The sequence below is a fragment of the Sceloporus occidentalis genome, unplaced genomic scaffold (assembly GCF_023333645.1).
Source record: "Sceloporus occidentalis isolate IW3139 unplaced genomic scaffold, rSceOcc1.0.p SCAF_3, whole genome shotgun sequence".
NCBI classification, from domain to species: domain Eukaryota; kingdom Metazoa; phylum Chordata; class Lepidosauria; order Squamata; family Phrynosomatidae; genus Sceloporus; species Sceloporus occidentalis.
Genome location: NW_028316983.1, coordinates 242,239,178 through 242,259,641, shown reverse-complemented (window position 1 = coordinate 242,259,641; position 20,464 = coordinate 242,239,178). Strand labels below are relative to the sequence as shown.

At 42.7% G+C, this 20,464-nt stretch overlaps 1 protein-coding gene across 1 annotated transcript in view; it reads left to right on the top strand.

Moving 5' to 3' along the window:
* Window positions 1-3,326: 3,326 nt before the first annotated feature.
* The window catches only part of LOC149317693 (potassium channel subfamily K member 9-like), a 108,542-nt gene continuing 91,404 nt past the window's right edge, over window positions 3,327-20,464 (top strand). Inside the window, exon 1 of the mRNA XM_089518970.1 lies at window positions 3,327-3,926. Coding sequence (XP_089375096.1) covers window positions 3,644-3,926 — 283 coding nt within the window. The 5' untranslated portion in view covers window positions 3,327-3,643. The remainder of the gene's footprint in view (window positions 3,927-20,464) is intronic.

The following is a 20,464-nucleotide window of genomic DNA, read 5'->3' as shown; positions in this document are numbered from 1 at the left end:
TCCAGCTCTCTAAGTCTTTCCTCATAAGGCATGGCTTCCAGAACCTTCAGCATTTTGCTCACCCTCCTCTGGACAAGATCCAACTTGCCAACATTCTTTTTGAATTAGGGTGCCCAGAACTGGACACAGTCTCTGACCTGGGAGAGACTATGCTGCTGTTCAAGGTGCAGAGGTCAAAAGCCAAATGTACAGGGTCCTTCTTGAGATCATTTTTCAGGGATCACTGGTTACATTAGAAGTAGCCTAGTTGCCCTCCAGGGCTTTTAAATTCAGGGCATCATCATTTGTAAATGAAGGGTATGGGAAGGGTACCTTTTTTCCCTTCCTACAATCAATAGAAGGATAGCATCTAGGTTGAGCGAAGTAATAGCACAACTCTATTCTGCTTTGGCCAGGCCTCACCTGGAATACTGTGTCTGATTCTGGGCAGCACAATTCAAGAAGGATATTGCGAAGCTGGAGTGGGTCCAAAATAGTGAAAGATTTGGAAGCCATGCCTTATGAGGAGAGACTTAGGGAGCTGAGCATGTTTAGCCTGGAGAAGGAGCTAAGGGGTGATATGATAGCCCTGTTTAAATATTTGAAGGGATTGAGGATGAGGCAAGCTTGTTTTTGATGCTCCAGAGACTAGGAGTCAGAGAAATGGATGCAAACTACAGGATAAGAAATTCCACCTCAGCTTTAGGAGAAACTCCTTGACCGTGACAACTTGATTCCTTGGGAAATGGTGGAGTTTCCTTCTTTGGAGGTTTTTTAACCGAGGCTGGATGCACATCTATCAGGGGTGCTTTGATTGTGAGTTCCTGCATGGCAGAATGGGGTTGGATTGGATGGCCCTTGATGTCTCTTCCAACTCCATGATTCCAAAGGATGCATGCCTTAGAAAGAAGGGAGAAAAGGGGGTCTCTTACCCCCCTTCACCCTAGGTCTGGATTTGGGCATCCCTCAGCTGGCTTCCCTTTCCAGCAATTAGAAGCTTCTTTTAAGAAGGAGAACCCAATGGGCGTGGCCATGGCGATGAGTGGGTGGGGCCAGAGGTGTGTGTGTGTGTGTGTGTGAGAGAGAGAGAGAGAGAGAGATTGTGGACGACAAGAGAGCAGCTGAGGAGACAGGCAGACGAGGAGTCCAGCTTTTTCCAGACAAGGTGGGTGGCTGAGAGCAGGGATCTCTCTCTCTCTCTCTCTCTCTCTCTCTCTCTCTCTCAGTCTGGCTGCTGGGCATGGATGCCAGCAGATGAGACCAGCATGCGAGATGGTCAAAGGCATCTCACATCCAAGAGACCTGGGGCTTTGCTTTTCCAAACCCACCTCAACTCTTGGTCTGCAACATCCCCATCGCTGGCTTGCTTTGCTCAAGCTGAAGAGAGGGCAGGAAGGGGAGGGGAGGAGGCTTACAAATCCCACTTTCCTTTCGTCAAGCCTTTGGGGCTTCTCTTCTAGCTGAGCTAGGACCCACAGGTTCACTTTCCCTCCCTCTCCTTGAAGGAGAAGACTAGAATCCCCCCACACTTTTTGTTTCTGCAGGAAAGGAAGTGTGTGGATTTAAAGCGACCCCCTCCTTCTCTCTCTTCCTCCTCCTCTTCTTCCACCGCCTCCCTCTTTCTTAATCCTGTTTGCTTTCTCTACAGCACAGGACCTGAGAAGGTCTGGCCGTCTTCTGCCTGGGGCTCCAGATGAGTCCATATACTGGGTACCTCCCGAAAAGAGCAAAGAAAGAAAGTCCTTTGCCTGGTCCCTGGCTTCCCAGGCGGTCCCTTCGCGATCCAGGGATCCCTTGCACCCTGAGCAGCCTTTGTCTCCCTTCCACACCCCGCTTTTAGCCACATCTTCTCTTGCAAACGGCTGGAGATTTTAGAGGGAGAAAGAGACCAAGATAGAGGCAGGCACACCTGTCTCTCTCTCTCTCTCGCTCTCTAGATGCCCAAAGGATCTTGAAACAACTCTATCAAGGAGGCAGACAGCAAGCCTCGAGAGTCTGGCTATGAGAACCCAAAGTGCCCCCAAAGTGAAGCCCCAAGCCTTCTCTTTCCTTCCCCAGGGGGTCTTCCAAACCTTCCTCTCCAGCATCCTTACCTTTCCTGCAGACCATCGCCTCTGAAGGAGGAAAGAGGCTGGGCATGTCCTTCTTCCCTGCCTTCTTTGCCCGAAGCCTTTTCTCGGTTGAATCCGTCAAGAAGAGGAACAAAAGATCCCAGGAGGAGTTGGCTCCTCTCCCTCATCAACCCTTCTCCTCCACCTTTGTGGCTCTGAAGTCCAGAGTCTCTACTCTCCCCTTGATCCTCGGGGCTCCCCTTGGAGACTGGCCCTGCCTCTGTGCCTCCAGATTGCCTGTAGTCCTCTCTGTGGAACCGATGAGAAAGAGATAAAGGCGGGTCTCGGTGTGTCTACCTCTCTCTGGGCTGAATAGTCCAGCACTTCAAGCTGATCCTATCCTTTTGGAGTTAGTGCAGCAAGGACTGTAGGATTGCAAAAGCTGGTCCTTTCCCCTTCCTGGAAGTAACTCCTCTGCCTTCCCTCTCACTCCACCTCCAGAAGCTTCGGATCGTGGCCCATGCCTTGCAGACATCCTGGCGGATACAGCTGGAGGGGCCACAGCTGGATCCTGGAAGAGCATCAGGTCAAGGGAGAGAGAAGCCCTGGTTCGCCTGGCTTCGAAGGGGCGTGTCTCTCCCTCCATGCTTTGATGGGGCCACCCTCCCTCCCAATCTCTCTCCGCTGCCCTCCTAAAACAAAGGCATAGTCCTTCCCGTCTGGGGAGCCAGCATGCAACGGGATTTTGGAGCACCTTTGGCTGAAAGGAAGAAGCTGGGAGCATGAGCGCTCCTAGACTCGAGCCTCCTTCTTTAGGCTCCCTTCGCAAGAGCCCTTCCTTCTCGGCTTCTCCGATGGGACCCCCGCCCCCTTTCCACCCTCCTGGGGCCTGACCAGTGCCCAACATCAAAAGCCCGAGGAGAAGAAAAAAGGCAGAGGGGAAGAGAAAGTTGGGGCTGGGTCCTGGCCTTCTCTGAGCTCGCAGTGAAGGGAGCCGGGGGCCTTCTTTCTTGGAGGATCGGAGCCTCCTCTTCTGCTCCTCCTGCCGGGTCAGAGCTGAGGAGGCGCCCTTGATGGCCCTGCGCGCTGGGACAGCTTGGTTTGGGCAGGTCCTGCGCACAGTTTGCCGGCTACAAGGTCCCTGGTCCAGACGCTCCAGCAGCCTCCTGTGCCTCTCGGCCTCCCAGGAGCCCGACCAGGGAGCAGCGGAGCAGGCCTTTCAGCACCCTGGACAGCAGCTCCTCAAGGAAAGTCCCGCTCCTTCTGGGCAGTCCTTTCAGCACCTTGGTCAGCAGCCCAGTGGAAGTGCCATCGCTGCGGAGTCCTTTCAGCACCCTGGACAGCAGCACAGTGAAAGACTTATCCCCGGGGAGCCATTTCAGCATCTTGGTCAGCAGCCTTGTGGAAGTCAAGTTGGTTGCCCTGGGAAGTCCTTTCAGCACCCTGGACAGCCAGGAAGTCCCATTCCTGGGCATCTTGGGGAGTCCTGTCATCGTCCTCTGCCCAGCACTTTGCCTCTTACACCAGTGGGCGGCTGCATCTGTTGCACCCTGTTGAATCCCCCGGATGCCAGGAGGGGACATGGTCCCTTCCGTGGGCCCTTCCTGGAGGCCATGAAGAGGCAGAATGTGCGGACCCTCTCCCTGATCATCTGCACGTTCACCTACCTGCTGGTGGGGGCCGCCGTCTTCGACGCCCTGGAGTCCGACCACGAGATGCGTGAGGAGGAGCAGCTGAAAGCCGAGGAGACCCGGCTCAAGGGGAAGTACAACATCACCCAGGACGACTACCAACAGCTTGAGGAGATCATCATGCAGTCGGAACCCCACCGGGCTGGGGTCCAGTGGAAGTTTGCAGGGTCCTTCTACTTTGCCATCACGGTCATCACCACCATAGGTGAGTGGTCTTCCTTCTAAGATGGGACTGGGGACCCAAGAGTTGAGAGCATGCAATAAAACTAGCTTCAGATCCACTGTATAGAATACTCCCAACCAAACAGCACCCAGGGTCTGTCCCTAAAGTATCTGAGAAAAATGAGAAACAAAAGAAACACAAGTGAGGTGTGTGTGTGTGTCGGTGTGATCTGTTGACTGGAAAAGTAAATGTTGGGCTGAGTTGAAGAGATGAATGGTATGGGATTTCAAAATTTAATCTCTGCATTGAGAACTGATCCGAAAAGCCACTGTGTTGTCGAGTGCTTTGCTCACTTTGTACTATATTGTGTAATTCAGTTCTTTCAGATTACACCTGTTGAGCTTTGAGATTTTTTCCTCCCCTCCCCCCCCCCCCCCCACAACTTTTCAACAATAATGCAGTAAGATGGACCCAATGCAAGGAACTCAGTGGATGTTTCTCTAGTTGCTCTGTTTGATTTCTGTTTGATGGCCCCATCCATTCCTTTGGCAACTGTACTGGGAACACACAGTTTGTGTTTCCTATTCCTGTTGTCTGCTCACAGTTTCCTCTCTTCTTTTTGGAAGTAGGAGTAGAGTCTTTGGAGTAAAATAACAGCCACCAGAGAAACCTATCCACTGCTCAGAGTGTTTTAGAATATCAGTTTTATTGACAAATTAAAGGTGGCTTTCCAGGGGTGTATTTTAATCTTGGCAAAATTTCTGAATCCCTTAAACTTGAGAACCCCCCCCCCTGAAATAAAAGCAAAGGTTGATTGATTAATCAATTGATTGGGATAATATATATCTTATGTCACCTCATGGGTCCTGGGTAGGTAGGAATAGGTAAAAAAATGGGTCTGAAAAAATTACAGTTTGTAGACTTGAGAATTCATGTGGCCCCAAGTGGGAGGTTTGATGCTTGCTAATTTATATGTTAAAATGTATGTGCCAGCTCTGGAAATAAAATGGTCCTCCCCATATAGGATACTCTTAAACACCTGTGGAAGACAGAATACAGTATTTTGAATGCAGTAGCTGATAATGCATCAACTCTATTCTGTTGGACAAGATGTGAAGAAACAGAGCAATCTGATTATCCAAAATGGCTTTGTCACTCCAGTGTTAGATCTTGTTATGACAAAAATAAACACAAACACAGAAAGATGCTGTCAGATTTTGCCAGAATGTCCACTGCACCTTCTTTAGAACTGCTGGGGAGGGGGGTGTTTATCTTTCATCTTGGTTTTGACTTCAAAATACAAAACAAAACCCTGCAGCAGTAAATTACTTGCTGGAAAGATAATCTGACACTTTTGCAGATGATGTTTTCATTTTGCTTTCCAAAAAAGCTTTCCCTACATGTCAAAAATGGTTGCGCACTTTTTCTTTCTGAAGTCTCCCACCTTCCTAAATCCATCTTCCCTGCACCTTATAACAGACTTTCCTAAAATTTAAAACTCAAATGTTTTGGAGTAAGCTTTTCTCTTTGGTGTTGGGGGCAGGGATGTCACTTAACACAAGTCATTTATCATTCCCTTCCTCATACTCACAATGATACAACTCCTCTTGGTGGGGTTTCAGTGTATGTACTCATTCTGTTTTATTAGGATGTTTAAAACTGAGAGTATATCATTAAACAATCTTCTGTTCCACTATAGTAAGTCAAAGAAGGAATAAAACAATTATAAATTTTGTTCTCAGCATGCATGTTTGGATGGATATAAACTAAATAGAGCATATATTTAGAGTCAATAAAGGTGAAGCCTTCTTTATGAATGCAAAGGGAAGGGTTCAAGGAAGCCCACTGGGATGAGGATGTTGAAGAAACTCCAAAGTTACACACTTTTCTCTCCTGTTGATTTTAGTTGGTGAGTTCTGCTTTAGTTTGGATTGTATCCAAAAACAATGAGAATTTCTAGTACTTAATTTGTAAACCAAAAGATTCCAAGGTTCAAAGCACCCTGGAAACCATGGGGAACAATCCTGAATGTATTAAAGGCTGGCTGCGATTGCTCAAGAATAGGAGAGAGGCACACTGTACATGCTCAGATGCACTAGTCTGTAGTTACAAGTGAAAAAGGCCTGTTAGAGCTGCACATTATCACTCAAAGTGAAAGCGAGCACAAGACCAAGCTTTGCAAGACTCTGGCAAACCTCAAGCACTCACACAATTATATGTTGTATGAGTCTACATTAAACTTATGGGTGATTTAAAGCCATGGGCATATTTGTGAAATACATGACTTGGAAATAGGTTTTGGGGGGTACTACAGCTTCAGAATCCCCCACTCAGTATGACTGGTTGGTGGAGTCTGTGAGCTGTGGTCTCAAAAAAGTAACTTTTCTAATATCTGCATAAATAATAATACTTATTAACTTGTAACTGTAGATCAGGATTGAGGTGCTGATCGTTGAATGCAGGCTACATGGAAATCGATAGGACAAATTAGACATGATTTAACTTTAATACCATTGATTTCAATCAGCCACAGTTCCTATGAGAACAAATTAAAATATACCAGCTGTTTCTTATAAATGTGTCTGAAAAGAAATCTGTTTCAAATCTCCAGTTCAACCATGTTACAACTTTTTATAAAGTGACATAGTGACATAGTCTGCTGATCTGAGTGATTTTTTTTAGTATTGTTTCTATTTTTAAACCACATTGAAAACATGATTTGCTCACACTTTGTTCCCTCTCTCAAACCACCGAAGTACCATTCAGGAGTGAAAGCTCATTTTATGCATTAATGCAAAGACACTCTTTGCCCCAGTTGAGTGGTGTTGGTGGGATTTTCTTGCAAAAGTCATTTAAAATTTCCATATTTCACCCAGTAATTTATAAAGAAAGCAATTGCTCACATTTCCTGGAGGGATTTGTTATCAAAGTTTGAGTGGGAGGACAGAGGGGAAAAAATGTCCCAAAGACAACCTTGTCCAGATACAGAATGTGAGATGTAGCAATGATAGCTGGGAAAGGTGTCCTGACTCTTGTGTTTAATATATTTCTATACTGTTAGTACATCTGGAATGAAAAACCATCCAACAGGTTCCAAAGTGCTGTTTGCATTTCCTAACCCTTTTTGTAATGACAGATTTCTGCTGGCATCCATTTTTCACTTTTTAGCACATCATAAATGCACATGATGCTTTAGAGTATGAACAAAAGAGAGAGACCTTTCCCCCTGGGAATGTACAGCCTGGAGAGAAGCAAAGCTGGAGACAAGGCCAACAAGAAATGAACGTGTGGAAACAATACTACAAGTGCAGCGAGGAAAGAAGAAGTGGAGCAAGTGCTTCATGAAGGAAACCCTCTCCAAATTTGCATGCTTTGGGATTCTCACCTTAAATGATTGTCTCAGTTTGTAAATCCACTGATATTTACCCAACAGCCTATAATCTCTATTTTATCCTTGTGATCAGTTTGGACGGCAACAGCCAGGAATTAGAATTTCTTGGTGATTGCCTTGACATTTTGAAACATCTGAAGTTGTTCATCTGGAATCTTTTGAGAAGGTTTTTTTTTTTTTGACTCAGTGTGTTGTTTGAATGAAGAATTGGACTTAAGTGTCTAAGTCTGTCATCGTGTATTGTTGCGGTTTTGATCTTGGGTTTTCCCCCTCCATAAGCTGGAATCAAACTTATTCAGGCTTAATGTGCTTTCATTAAGCTTAATTGATGGTAGAAAGGAACAGAAGTAGCATTGGGTATAGATGCTTTACACACAGAGTTTTGAAATCCTTATCTTACATTCTTTCACAATATTGGGTTGGTCATTGGCCGTACATTCAACAGGATCCTCAGCCAATCCTGTTTATTCCTCAGACAAATATGGCACTTCCTTCCACATGTTTACAAGCCCAGGTGTGTTACAATTGCACATTTTTAGACATATCTGTAATACTGTAATCTGTGATGGGCTTTCTAGACTATTTTCACATCAATTTGGGAAGGTGTTTCCAGACTCAGGTGTGTTATAATCACACACTTTGCATTTTGGTTGTTGTTGTTTCATGCCCATAAGTCCTTTCTGACTTCTGGCAAGCCTAAAGTGAACCAATCATGGGGTCTTGGCAAGATTTGTTCAGAGGAGGTTTGCCATTGCCTTCCCCTGAGGCTGAAAGCATGTGACCTATCCAAGGCCACCAATGGAAATTGAACCCTGGTCATCAGGGCTGTAGTCCAATGCTCAAACCACTACACCATACTGGTTATCATGTTTAGTCATGTCAATAAAAATGTAAGCCATGAAGAGCTTTTTTGTCTGTTTTCATATGAACTTGACAAGGTTGGTTATTAATCATGCCAATTTACAGACAGGGAAGCTGAGACAGGATACCATTATAGTGAACTGGCAAACAATGCTGTCACTTCTCTTTGAGAGAGCAATGTTTGGAGGGTGTAATTTTATGACATGAAGAATGCCTAATCTTTCTCCCAAATACTTGTTCTTTCCTTCAGTCTTTCCCCCTTCAATTTCTTCTCCAATTTCTTTACTGTCAGCAGGCACTCCATGGTGACCATTGCTTTGAAAGCTGGGCTGCATGTATCTGGAATTTGCAGAGGAAAATAAACAGCGAGTAAGGTTAAGCATTCTTCATCCTGCCAGTTGCCTTCCTTCTTGAAACCATTCTCTCCTAGTGCTGTTTGGCAGCAAAGAAAATGTACCAGGACATTCTGGGATTCATGGGTTCACTGGTGATGTGTAATTTTGGGTTGACAGTTAAGTGTAAGTTCAAGACCACCTTGGCATAACTGAGATTCAAAGTGTGTCACCTTGTGCAGCATGATGTCCACACATCTGTGTTTGAGAGGTAATCTTTATAATGGGTTTTGGACTTCAGTCCAACTTCTGCTAATAGATGGTTAGGGAATGTTGAATGAGAAAAGCAATGTAGATTGCCTAGAAAGCTGATTACAATGCATTTCCTTTTGAGCTCAGTTGCTCTGTTGTAAGAAAACTATACATTCACCCAAGTGTTGACTCTTGAAACTGTTAAGTGGTTTGCCTTTATTACAAATGGCAAGGAACTCTGCAATAATATAAATGAATCGGTGGGGGAAAGAACCAAAACGTTTCCAAGCTCAATTGCACTAATAACACTTGGCCAAGTTTTGAGTTTCATCTTGATGGAGCTCATTCTTCCTTTTATTAACCAGCAACAGAGTTTTTCCCCCTTTTTCTGGGAGGTGAGAGGTCTATCTAATTTATCAGCTTCAGCACTAACACAGGCCCAAAAATATTTGTTCCGTTCCCGTATAATCTTTCCTGACTCCCCATTGCAAGATTCTTTCAATTTGAATGTGGTTTCTTTTCTTTTTCGCTAAGCAGGTTTGCACAGGCTGCCTGCCAATTTTTCTCCCCGATCACTGTATAGAAAATATATTACCGCTTTCCACTGGAAGTTGTGAAGTGACTTCTCATGAAACTTTCATTATTGGGTAATTCAGAAAAGTTTTCAAAGGATGAAAGGAATTTGATTCTTGACTTTACTGGCTTTCGGTGCTACAAGTCCCAAGCAACCCAATTTTATGCAATTGTTTATCTCTCTACCTGAGCAAAATGGTGGCTCAATCTCTACACTGTCACCGTTTCGCCTTCATCAACTTTTCACATTCCATTTGGAGGGTGACCAAAATGGTGAAAGGTTTGGAAACCATGCTGTAGGAGGAGAGGCTTAGGGAGCTGGGTATATTTAGGAAGAGAAAGTGGGTATGTTTAAGCTGGGTGACATGAGAGTCATGTTTAACTATTTGAATGGATATCATATTGATGATGAAGCAAGCTTGTTTTCTGTTGCTCCAGAGACTAGGGCATGGAGTAATGGATTCAAATGACAGGATAAGCAACAAGTCATGCCAGACAAACCTTATCTCTTTCTTTGATAAAATTACCAGCTTGGTAGATGAAGAGAGTGCTGTGGATATAGTATACCTTGATTTCAGTAAGGCCTTTGACAAAGTTCCCCATGACATTCTTGCAAACAAGCTTGTAAAATGTGGTCTTGACAAAGTAATTGTTACATGGATTTGTAATTGGTTGACCGGCCGAACCCAAAGGGTGCTCAACAATGGCTCCTTTTCATCCTGGAGAGAAGTGACCTGTGGGGTCCCACAGGATTCTGTCCTGGGCCCAGTGTCATTAAACATCTTTATCAATGACCTGGATGACAGAATTGGGAGCATACTTATCAAATTTTCAGATGACACCAAATTAGGAGGAATAGCTAATACCCCAGAGGACAGGATCAAGATTCAAAATGACCTGAATAGACTAGAAAATTGGGCCAAAGCTAACAAAATGAACTTCAACACAGAGAAATGTAAGGTACTGCACTTAGGGCAGAAAAATGAAATGCACAGATATTGGATGGGGGACACCTGGCTGAATGGAATTACTTCCAACTCTACGATTCTATGATTCTATGAACACTTAAATATTAGGAAGAACCTCCAGACAGTAAGAATTGTTCGATTATGGAATATGCTGCCTTGGAATCTCCTTGTTTGGAGTCTGGGTGGCCATCTGTCCACAGTTTCTTCCATCCTTTGGCCATCCTTTGGCCGTAATACAGTTAGAGAAATATCAATGGAACCTTTAAAAGTTACGGTTACCATTAGGCTGTAGTGCACAATGTTCTGGATGTTCTGGTCTTCTTAAGGTGTCAGTTGTGAGCAGCCTGTTGCTGGAATAACAGAACTCCGAGGGACTCATTTTCTTTGCTCTTCAGGGAAAGTTCTTTACTTTTGTGTGGACTGGATATGTCCACATTGGCACTCTTTTGAATGGATTGTGGTTTATGAGACATGACCTTGTTTAACAAGAAAATGACCCTGCTTGGCAAGATCTGACTCCTCTTTACCTGACAGACAGGTGTCTGTGAGTGGCTACATTATGGGCACCTTCTCTTGCATTCTGGCATTGCAGGAACCTAGGAAATAGAACTCAGGGGTATGTTACCTCCATATATGAATGTCCCATCAGGCTGACACAGCAGCTAGTTGTTGCTCAGCACAAATTGCTCCTTTTCTGGTTTGAACTGGGTGCCTTTAGTCTTTTCCTCAGATTTTGTTACTTTTCAACTTTTAAATCCTTTTTAAAATTATTTTGTTCAAGGGTCATTGTGCCAAGAACATCTTCCAGGTCAGCTTCTTTATCCATGTTGCTCACTGTTGTTCTTACTGGCAGCACTTCCTCAGAGTGTCTGTCTCATCTCATTATTTGGCAAATGATCCTTGTAACTTGGCAACTCTAGGGAATGAGGCCTAAATCCTATTGTTATTTCCATTGATAGTCCAACCATTAAGCCAGTGGAACTTACATTTAGTGTTGGTGTGCCAAGTTCCTAATGGTTCTAGGTGAATGACAACTGGATTTAGGCCTGAGACTAATGGAGTGTAGGCAAACCGGCATCTACATTGCAGAAATAATGCAGTTTGACACTGCTATGGAATTATGTGGTTTGTAGCTTTTTGAACTTCTCTATCAGAGAGCTCTTTTGCCACATCAAACTACAAATCCAAGGATTCCATAGAATGGAACCATGACAGTGCTGTCAAACTGCATCAATTCCTCATTGTGACAGTAGCCCCAGACATGGCATGGTGATAGTATTGTATTACCATGTGCAGCTCCATAGCTTCAATTCTGCTGTTCAGGACATTCTGAAAGTCACAGGTTGGTAGGATAATATGTTTCCAGTTCCTCACTGAAGCTTCTTTGTACTTATTCAAGCAGCCCAAACAGGGACCCAGGGTTTCATGTTCTCTAAAACAACATTTCAGCTCCCCAAAACTGTACAAGCAGATCACTGCTCCCTATGACCTATTGTTTACTGATTAACACTTCAGCAGAGATCCTCATTCTTACCAGTAAAACCATGATTTGAATAAGGGACTGAAAAAGAGATGGAAAGAATATTCATAATTATCAGTTCCCTCACTCACTCATACACACAAGAACTAACAAGGCAAAGGTAATAGCAAGTGCTGAGTGATGGAACAAACTCCCCGTCCACTAGTCCCAGCTTCTGCTAACCTAGTAGTTTGAAAGGATGCAAATGCAAGTTGATAAATAGGTAACACTTCAGTGGGAAGGTAATAGTGTTCCATGTAGCCATGCTGGCCACATGATTATGGAGTTGTCTTTGGACAATGCTGGCTCTCCCCTAGCACTGAGCCAGGGTAGTCACAGCAGTTTCAAGATGGATTATTTCTGCAGTCTGTTTCAGCCCTAAGATAAGAGGTACAGAGAATAAAACCTATAAGTAAAGCTTGAAGGAGCTGGGTATGTTCAGCCTAGCAAAGAGAAGACTAAGGTGTGGCATGACTGTACTCTTTAAATACCCCAAGAGCTATCACAGAGAGCAAGGGGCAGGCTTGGTCTCTTCTGCCCTGGCTGGAAGGACTATGCTTAATGGTTTTAAGTTACAGGAGGGCAGATTTTGACTGAACATTAGAAGGAACTCTTAATAGTAAGAATTGTTTAGCAATGGAACCAATTACCTAGAGAGGTTGTGGGGGCTCTTTCTCTGGACATCTTCAGAAAGAAACTAGATAGCTACCTAGCTTTAGCTGGAGTTCCTGCATTGAGTGGGAGGTTGGATTCAATGGCCCATAACCCCATTCCCAACTTCATAATTATGCAATACATTGCCTTGCATTCCCTGGTAGGCTGAGAGATGATAGATAAATGTATTTGGTTAGATTGCTAATTTTAATTGATCTGAATGATCAAAGGCTGAGGATCACTCCTCAATGTGATTGATTTCAAGGATTCTAATGGTGTGAAGTACATTCATGGATGTAGGAAGCTCTTCATTATAGATAATTATTTTACCTTCCACATTTGGAGAGTGATGAAAATAGAGGAAAAATGGGGTGGATGGTAAAGGCTAGTGTCCTTCTCACATGTGATACTTACAGGCTTTTCAGATACTGGCATAAGGTTAGATTCTGCACAAGTTCTAACTCTTTCAGAGCTATCTTTCCCTCTTGCTCTTTCTTGGCTCAGTAACATCAGCTTCTGCACATTGGAATTTTTATCAGTATTGGTCAGTCCACTTTTGTGCTACTTTAAGCCTATCCTGTCATGCCCCAAGTACTTATATTTGTTTACCCAGGGAGTCCACTGAATATGTCAAGAATGCTTTCTCATTTTGGCATTTCTTTCATTTTCAGATTAGCAAGTACTGAACCCCTTGAGCTTGCTATTAAATGATTACATTTCCTTGACATTTATAAGTCTAGATATACATGAATGGACAGACATGTGCTGATTTTATTAATTCCCCATGTACACAAGAATGATAGACATCGCTCGTGAAAAATGGAAAGTGGATCTCATATAATGCATGCAGTGCTTTGAGGATGCTAATAAATCTCCAAAGGTGGAAGGCTGCTGATTTAGACAATTCATTTAATGTTTCTATATCCATAATGTATACTGATTTCAGCATCTATGGGCTTATATATGCCCACAAAATGTAGCTTTCTATATTGGGAAATTGGGTGTGTTTTGAGGATGTATTCTACACAAATCTATGTATAAGCAAGTAAATTGGTTGATACCCCTCTGCCTTTTGAAATGAACAAGCGTCACCATCAGCATGTGTTCCTGTTATGGAAAGCTCTCGATTATTTCTCAAGCATTTAGAGGTGATAGCCATACTTGATTTAACACCACAAAACTCTAGTAAACACTGCATTCTTCTGGAAGCTTGTGTGGCAAATGGAAATAGAAGAGAACTGTTTTTTCTCAGTCTGGGAAAAGCAATTGGTAGATGGTATCTCCTGATCTTTACTCAATGATTTGGAGCATCTACTACTAGTTGTTACCAGCTGCTGGCCTCCACATCATTGTGACAGTGAATCTGTTCCAGGTTTCAGTCAAAGTTTAAAGCAGCTGCTCAGGGTGTTGAAACTATTATGAAGCTTACAGAACTACACTGTGGAATAGATTTATTGCCTCACTGACACGGAGCTCACCATTGGTTGATGCTGGTGTGATACGAAAAGGATTCATCATTAGAAGGTACCATTACATTTAAAAAAAAAATCAGTGTTTGTCTTGTACTGAGTCAGAAAACTGGTCTTCTTTCTAGAGAATAATAAAAAGACATCCAATGTTCTGTCTGCTAAATTAAGGAAGCCTTATCTCAGGCTGCAGTCACTCTGTAGAATTAATGCAGTTTGACTCCGCTTTAACTGTCATGGCTCCATCCTATGGAATCCTGGGATTTGTAATTTATAGTGACACTAGAGAGAGAGGGAGAGAGAAGGTTAAATAGCTCACAGAACTACAAATCCCAGAATTTCATAGCATTGAACCATGGTAGTTAAAGCTGCATCAAACTGCATTATTTCTGCAGTACAGATGCAGCCTCATATGTGAAATGTTGGTACTGAACTCCTGTTAAATGTAGGTATCTTAATAGGACTGCTCCAGATGAATGTTGGTGTTGCAGTGGAGCTCTTACATTCATATGTTTGGTGTGATACGTTTATTGAAATGGAGATAGTCACCAACCAATTTTATGTAATTGTCTTGTGCTTTGGTTCTTTTGGCCCTATTTAGCGATGCTGAAACGTTCTTGTTACATAAAAGAGTTGATCAGTTTTTCTTGTTTATCAGCAAGACTAATTACTACACAAAACTCAAGAGGCCAAAATGCTCTTCTAATTTTACAATGGAGCAACAAATGATTGTCCATTAGACTCATGGAACATATTATTCCATATGCCCATTCTTTAAGAAATGATAATGGGTACAATGTCCTTTTTTGCACAAGCTGGTATCCATTTATCTATTATGGTGACAGCAATACACCATAATAGATTTAGTATAGCAACTTCTCATGTAAATTTATGGAATGATCTAGTGAAAGTATCAGTTTCACATGACTTGTTGTATTTAATAGAAACTTAAGAGTTGGAAGAAACCTCAGGGGCCATCCAGTCCAACCTTCTGCCATGCAGGAACTCACCATCAAAGCACCCCTGACAGATGGCCATCCAGCCTCTGTTTAGAAACCTCCAAAGAAGGAGACTCCACCGCACACCGAGGGAGTGTGTTCCACTGTCAAACAGCTCTTACTGTCAAAAAGTCCTTCCTAATGTTGGGGCAGAATCTCTTTTTCTGTAGTTTGAATCCATTGCTCCATATTCTGGTCTCTGCATCAACAAAAAACAAATTTGCCCCTTCTTCTATATGACATTTCAGATATTTAAACATGGCTATCATGTTGCCTCTTAGCCGTCTCTTCCCAAATTAAATATACGCAGCTCCATAAACCATCCATAAGGAATTATTTCCAGACGTTTTGCCAGTTTTGTCATCCTCATCTGGATGTTTCAGTTTGTCAATATCTTTCTTGAATTTCTCTTTGAATTTCTCAGATACATGGCAGTGACACCAGGCATCTAAGGAAATAGCAAAAGCTTATGAAACAACTTCTTTTGCACAGTTAGTCTGCAAGACTGCAAGATCTCTTTGTATACTGATATTCCAGACTATGTTCCAGACTAACACAGCTATATCTTTGAATTCTCTTTGCATATATTGTAATTGTCTTTGTATTGCTTAACTGATTTCTCTGTTTGTAATTGTCCACATTTTGGGTCTTACCAAGTTCTCAAGGGCTGCCGCCACAATGCTGCTTCATCCCCAGTCACTTGTGGGGCATGGGATGTGCATGTGTTCTTGCTGTTTCAGGATGTGAGACTCCCGAAACAATAATATTTACTATTGAAAATTATTAGGGCTTTGTGTTGAAATCTTTTTGGGGGACTTGGAGGATGTGTCAGTTGGGGTCTCCAGGGCCCAAAGGCCATGCAATTCCCATCCTTTCCTAAGCCATTTCCAAACAGCTCTCCAACAACAAATCCAGCAAGCTGTGATACTTTATTCAGGCAACCCCCCCCCCCCCCCAATACACTTTGTGGGCCATACCTCTACCAGGTTGGCCAAATGCCATGCTTTCCTTTGATTGCCTTTTCAAAATGGTGTCAGGAAGTGATGTCTGTAAAAAATATTTTGGGTGGGGGTGACTCTGGAGACTTTGGGGAGAGCTAGTGTGGTGTAGTAGTTTGAGTGTTGGACTGTGACTCTGGAGACCAGGGTTTGATTCTCTGCTCAGCCATGAAACTCATGGGTAGCCTTGGGCAAGGCACACTCTCTCAGCCTCAGGGAAAGGTAATGGCAAACCTCTTCTAAACAAATCCTGCTAAGAAAACCCCATGATACCCTCACTCACTTAGGGTTACCATAAGTTGGAAATGAATTGAAGGCACAAAATGACTGGGGACTTTGAGAGACTGTTGCTCTTGGATCCAACAAAAGGGGGCATAGGCATGTATGTAGACTATAATCCCATTGAATCCCTACAGTCTCATTGAATCCCATTGTGGGAGAAAGGTGGGATATAAATCCTTGAAATAAATAAAATGAATAAATACAAGCTACACCACTCCCATCCCTGCTTTAATAGGAGAAATGCTAGTATTTCAACTGGGGACCCTTATATGTTCAGAATATATGCTTTGCTACAGAATCTCTCTCCACAAATTCTTCTCTTCCAATTCATACCTGTGCAGTCTCAAAGGACCACGATTTCTTCACCCAGCTGACAGCCACATGGGTTTGTTGGTCCCACTCTGATTTAAAAGTGCAACACTGAAGGAGGCCATTAGGGACTTGCAGCCTTAAATGGAGATTTAATGTTCCCTAATTAGAACTTGAAGAATTCAAAGGTGATAATGGGATCTCTCTCTCTCTCTCTTTAGCACTGTGCACTTTTGCATAATTGGATGTTTCTCTTTCACCTTTCAGCAGTGCCAGCTGGTGACTTAGATGTCAATGGGCCAAAGGAACCTCTCAAGATTTTAGTCCAAAACTTAAAAGAGCCAGCCAAGAAGATGCTGAACTGAATTGGGGGCTAGAGCTCACTTACAGTTCAAACTGAAACCTGCACTTGAATTCATAGATGACAGTATTATGGCAAGCTGGTAGTATGTAAGGCTTCAAGCCTAAGAGGATTCTTCAGGTTCTTCTGTGCCATCAAGGGTCTCATTCACACCATGCCTTTATAGCACTATTATTCCATGTTTGGTGTGGCTCTGGAGTGCTCTGGTTGAGGAGTGGTTTAGGAAGCTGGGTATGTTTAGCCTGGAGAAGAGAAGGTTCAGATGTGACATAATATTAATTCTATTTTAATTGTCACTTTTATAAGTTTTGAATTGTACTGTGCTTTTAAACTGTAAGCTGCCATGAGTCCCTTTTATTGGGGGGGGGGGGGGGGGAGCTGAATACAAATAAATACAACAACAATAACAACAAGTGTTTAAATATTTGAAGAGATATCATATTGAGGATGGAGCAAGCTTGTTTTCTGCCACTCCATAGATTAGGGCATGGTGCAATGGACTCAAACTGCAGGAAAAGAGATCCCACCTAAAGATTAAGAAGAAATTCCCAATGTTAAGAGCTGTTTGACAGTGGAACAGACTGCCTCAGAGTATAGTGGAGTTTTTTTAAACAGAGGCTGGATAATATCTTTCTGCATGGCAGGGGGTTGGACTGGATCTCCCTTGTGGTCTCTTCCAACTATGATTCTATGTTGCTATAATTCCAAATGCTCCTCCATAAGATGTAACACCCAGGGTCTCATAGGACAGATCCATAACAGCTGAAGTGGAATTATTGTGCTGTAATTCTGTAGTGTGAATGGGACCCTGGTTACAGACACATCTGACTACACATGGTGCCTTTGACCTATTGGTTTCATATATGTGGATGACTTGGGCAGAAACCTCCCCCCCCCCCCCACCCAGTCCTGTCAGTTTCTTACTGTTAAAACCAACCTAATATTCAATCCTCCAAATTCAAAGAACAAAAACACAAATTACCATGATTCTGTCATGATGGTGAAGTTTGGTACAGATAAATGAGAAAAGAAGTATGTGTGTGTGTGTGTGTGGGGGGGGGGGGATGACAGAAGAGAAGAGCACCAGCCATCACAGATGGGTTTGAGTCTTCCTGGTTTTTCCTGGAGTTCTGTCTGTAATTCGTACCATCACAACATTATTATTATTATTATTATTATTATTATTATTATTATTATTATTATTATTATTGTCTGAAGGGAATGTCTCTAAATCTCAGCAGTTCTGAGAACAATCCCAGAGGCCAGGCTGGAAACAGTCTTTTGGTCACATCTAGACAGTGCTCTTACCATAGCCTCTTCAGCATGCTGTCCCTAACATACTTGGGGGAAACCATGCAAGGTACCAAATATAATACAAAAAGTGAACAAAAAATGACAAAAGAACACAGAGAGAGTAACTACTTACAGTTGTAAACCGCTTAGACACTGCTTAGGCTGTATGAAGCGGTATATAAATGAAGCTTGTTTACTAGCAATATAATGAACTAAAATTACACAAACCAAAAAATATCAAGAAAGTAACTATCAATTATGTAATCATATACAGAAAGTAGCAGACAGCCTTTTGCAAAATTTACTTTACTGACAAACCGTACTTGCTATACCAGTACATAACCAAATTGTGAAAGTGCTAAATGGAAGTCCATAAAAATTCTCTCTATCACATCAACTTCAAGCCTTGTATCCTGGATTTATATTATATTTGGTACCTTGCATGGTTTTCTCTAAGTTTGCTCGGCATACCTTTCCCTTTGAGATGCTGTATGCTGTGTTTCTTGTGTGACTCCTCAGAATGTGCCATTCATTAAAGGCTACAGGAGATATAGATGCTGCTCCTCTTCTCTTTACTGTATTTTCCTTTGTTTCTTCTGCCCCTTTCTCCTCATCAATGAAAGTTATTTAAGGGAAAGGAGGAGGAGGAAGAAAAGGTGTATAGATTTTAGCTGTGACAAGTAGGAACTCTCAATCTTGGTGTAGCCTGCAAGTAATATGGTGGCCCTTGGATCTCCCAAATGTGGCCCTTGAAACCCCCTGACCTTCTGAATTTTAAAGTTTGGGGTTTTTTTGTCTTCAGTCCCCACAAATGGCACAAAACCATCACAAAATGCAGCTAGTTCCCCCAGAGCAACCCACAGACTCCTTCCCAAGCAAAACAATAAGAACGAATGATCCAAAAAATTGGCCATAAGTGAGGGGACATCACTTTTGGTCATGTTGAAACACTCATGCATCCTGTGGGGTGGGGTGGGATGAGGAGAGAGACATAGGGGCAAAAATGTTCCCCATCCCTGTTCTAGACAAACCCTTGGGGTGTGACCATGAGGATATCATACCCCAAACATTTCACAGATGAAAACTGAGACAAATGTCCAAGTAGTAGAAAGTGAAAAAGAAAGGACTTCTGGTCACCTCCTGGTGTTTAAAATGCTTCTCTGAGACATAAAAAATGCTTCTCTGGGCCTCCTTAAAACATGGTAAAATGCCCCCATATTCTCTAGAGAACATTTGGGAGCACGTGTAGGGTTTGGATCCAGTTTCTTTTGGATTTATCTATTTATTTTGCAATGGGCATTATGATGGAATAATGCACCCTGATAGCCTTGTACAGTCACTCACCTGTGCTCTAGAGGGTATTTAGAAGCATATTGAGCATTTTGAACCCTGGGACCCCTGGGGCCACAGAAGCAACTCTGGGGTAACATATGGTCTGTAGACCCCACTTTGCCCATTCTTGCTCTGCATTGCTGACATGTAGCACTGAAGACAAAGGTACCTTAGAAGACGTTCAAATAGTTCCCTTGGGTTTTACTGACTCTCTTCAATTCTCTAATGAGGCAGTAATCTGGCAAAGAGCTTTCCATCTCCCATTGCATCAGTTCCATATAGGAGATGGGGCCAAAGGCCAGCAGCGAATTCTCTCCACCACTTTATAGTCATCTAATTAACTGACAAATGCAAGTGTGCCTCTTAATGAAGATTTGCCTTTTTTCCTCTTTGCCTTGTAATATCGTCATCATCATCTTGGTAATGCAAGCAGTTTTAAAAATGGAGACTGAGCCAGTAGCCCTTGAGACAATTTCATGTTGCATAACTATATTATGGCAAAGTTCCAAACATTAACAAAAAGTTTATGTAATGTTTCAAAAAGAGAAAGAAAGACAGGGATGGGATGAAATGCTAAGAATCTTGCAGGTTTTTCTTTTGTGGCTGATGCCAAAGTGAAGGAAGTAGAACTCAAGCTCTTCATAAGAAAAACCAAACCAAATCCAGAATAAAAATCTTTGCTCTGTCTCAGCTGAATTCGAGTGGGGCTTAGAAATCAAGCCAAGAGAAAATATGCATGATTTTAGTCACAATATTGGTTCTTCATAATTCCTTTTCTTTTGACCATCATTTGTTACCTAACTTGTGATGTGAGTAGGGTGTCTGCATTAGCCAATTTGTGAGCTGGCAAAGAGGCATAATGGAATGTGGGCAAAAAACTGGAGAGCTTGTCTAGTTTATTGATGGCCTGTTCATTAGCATTATTATGCTGAGGTTGGTGGCTTTTCATTCTATTTTTTTCTTTAAAAATTTGACTATGCTTAACCTTTAT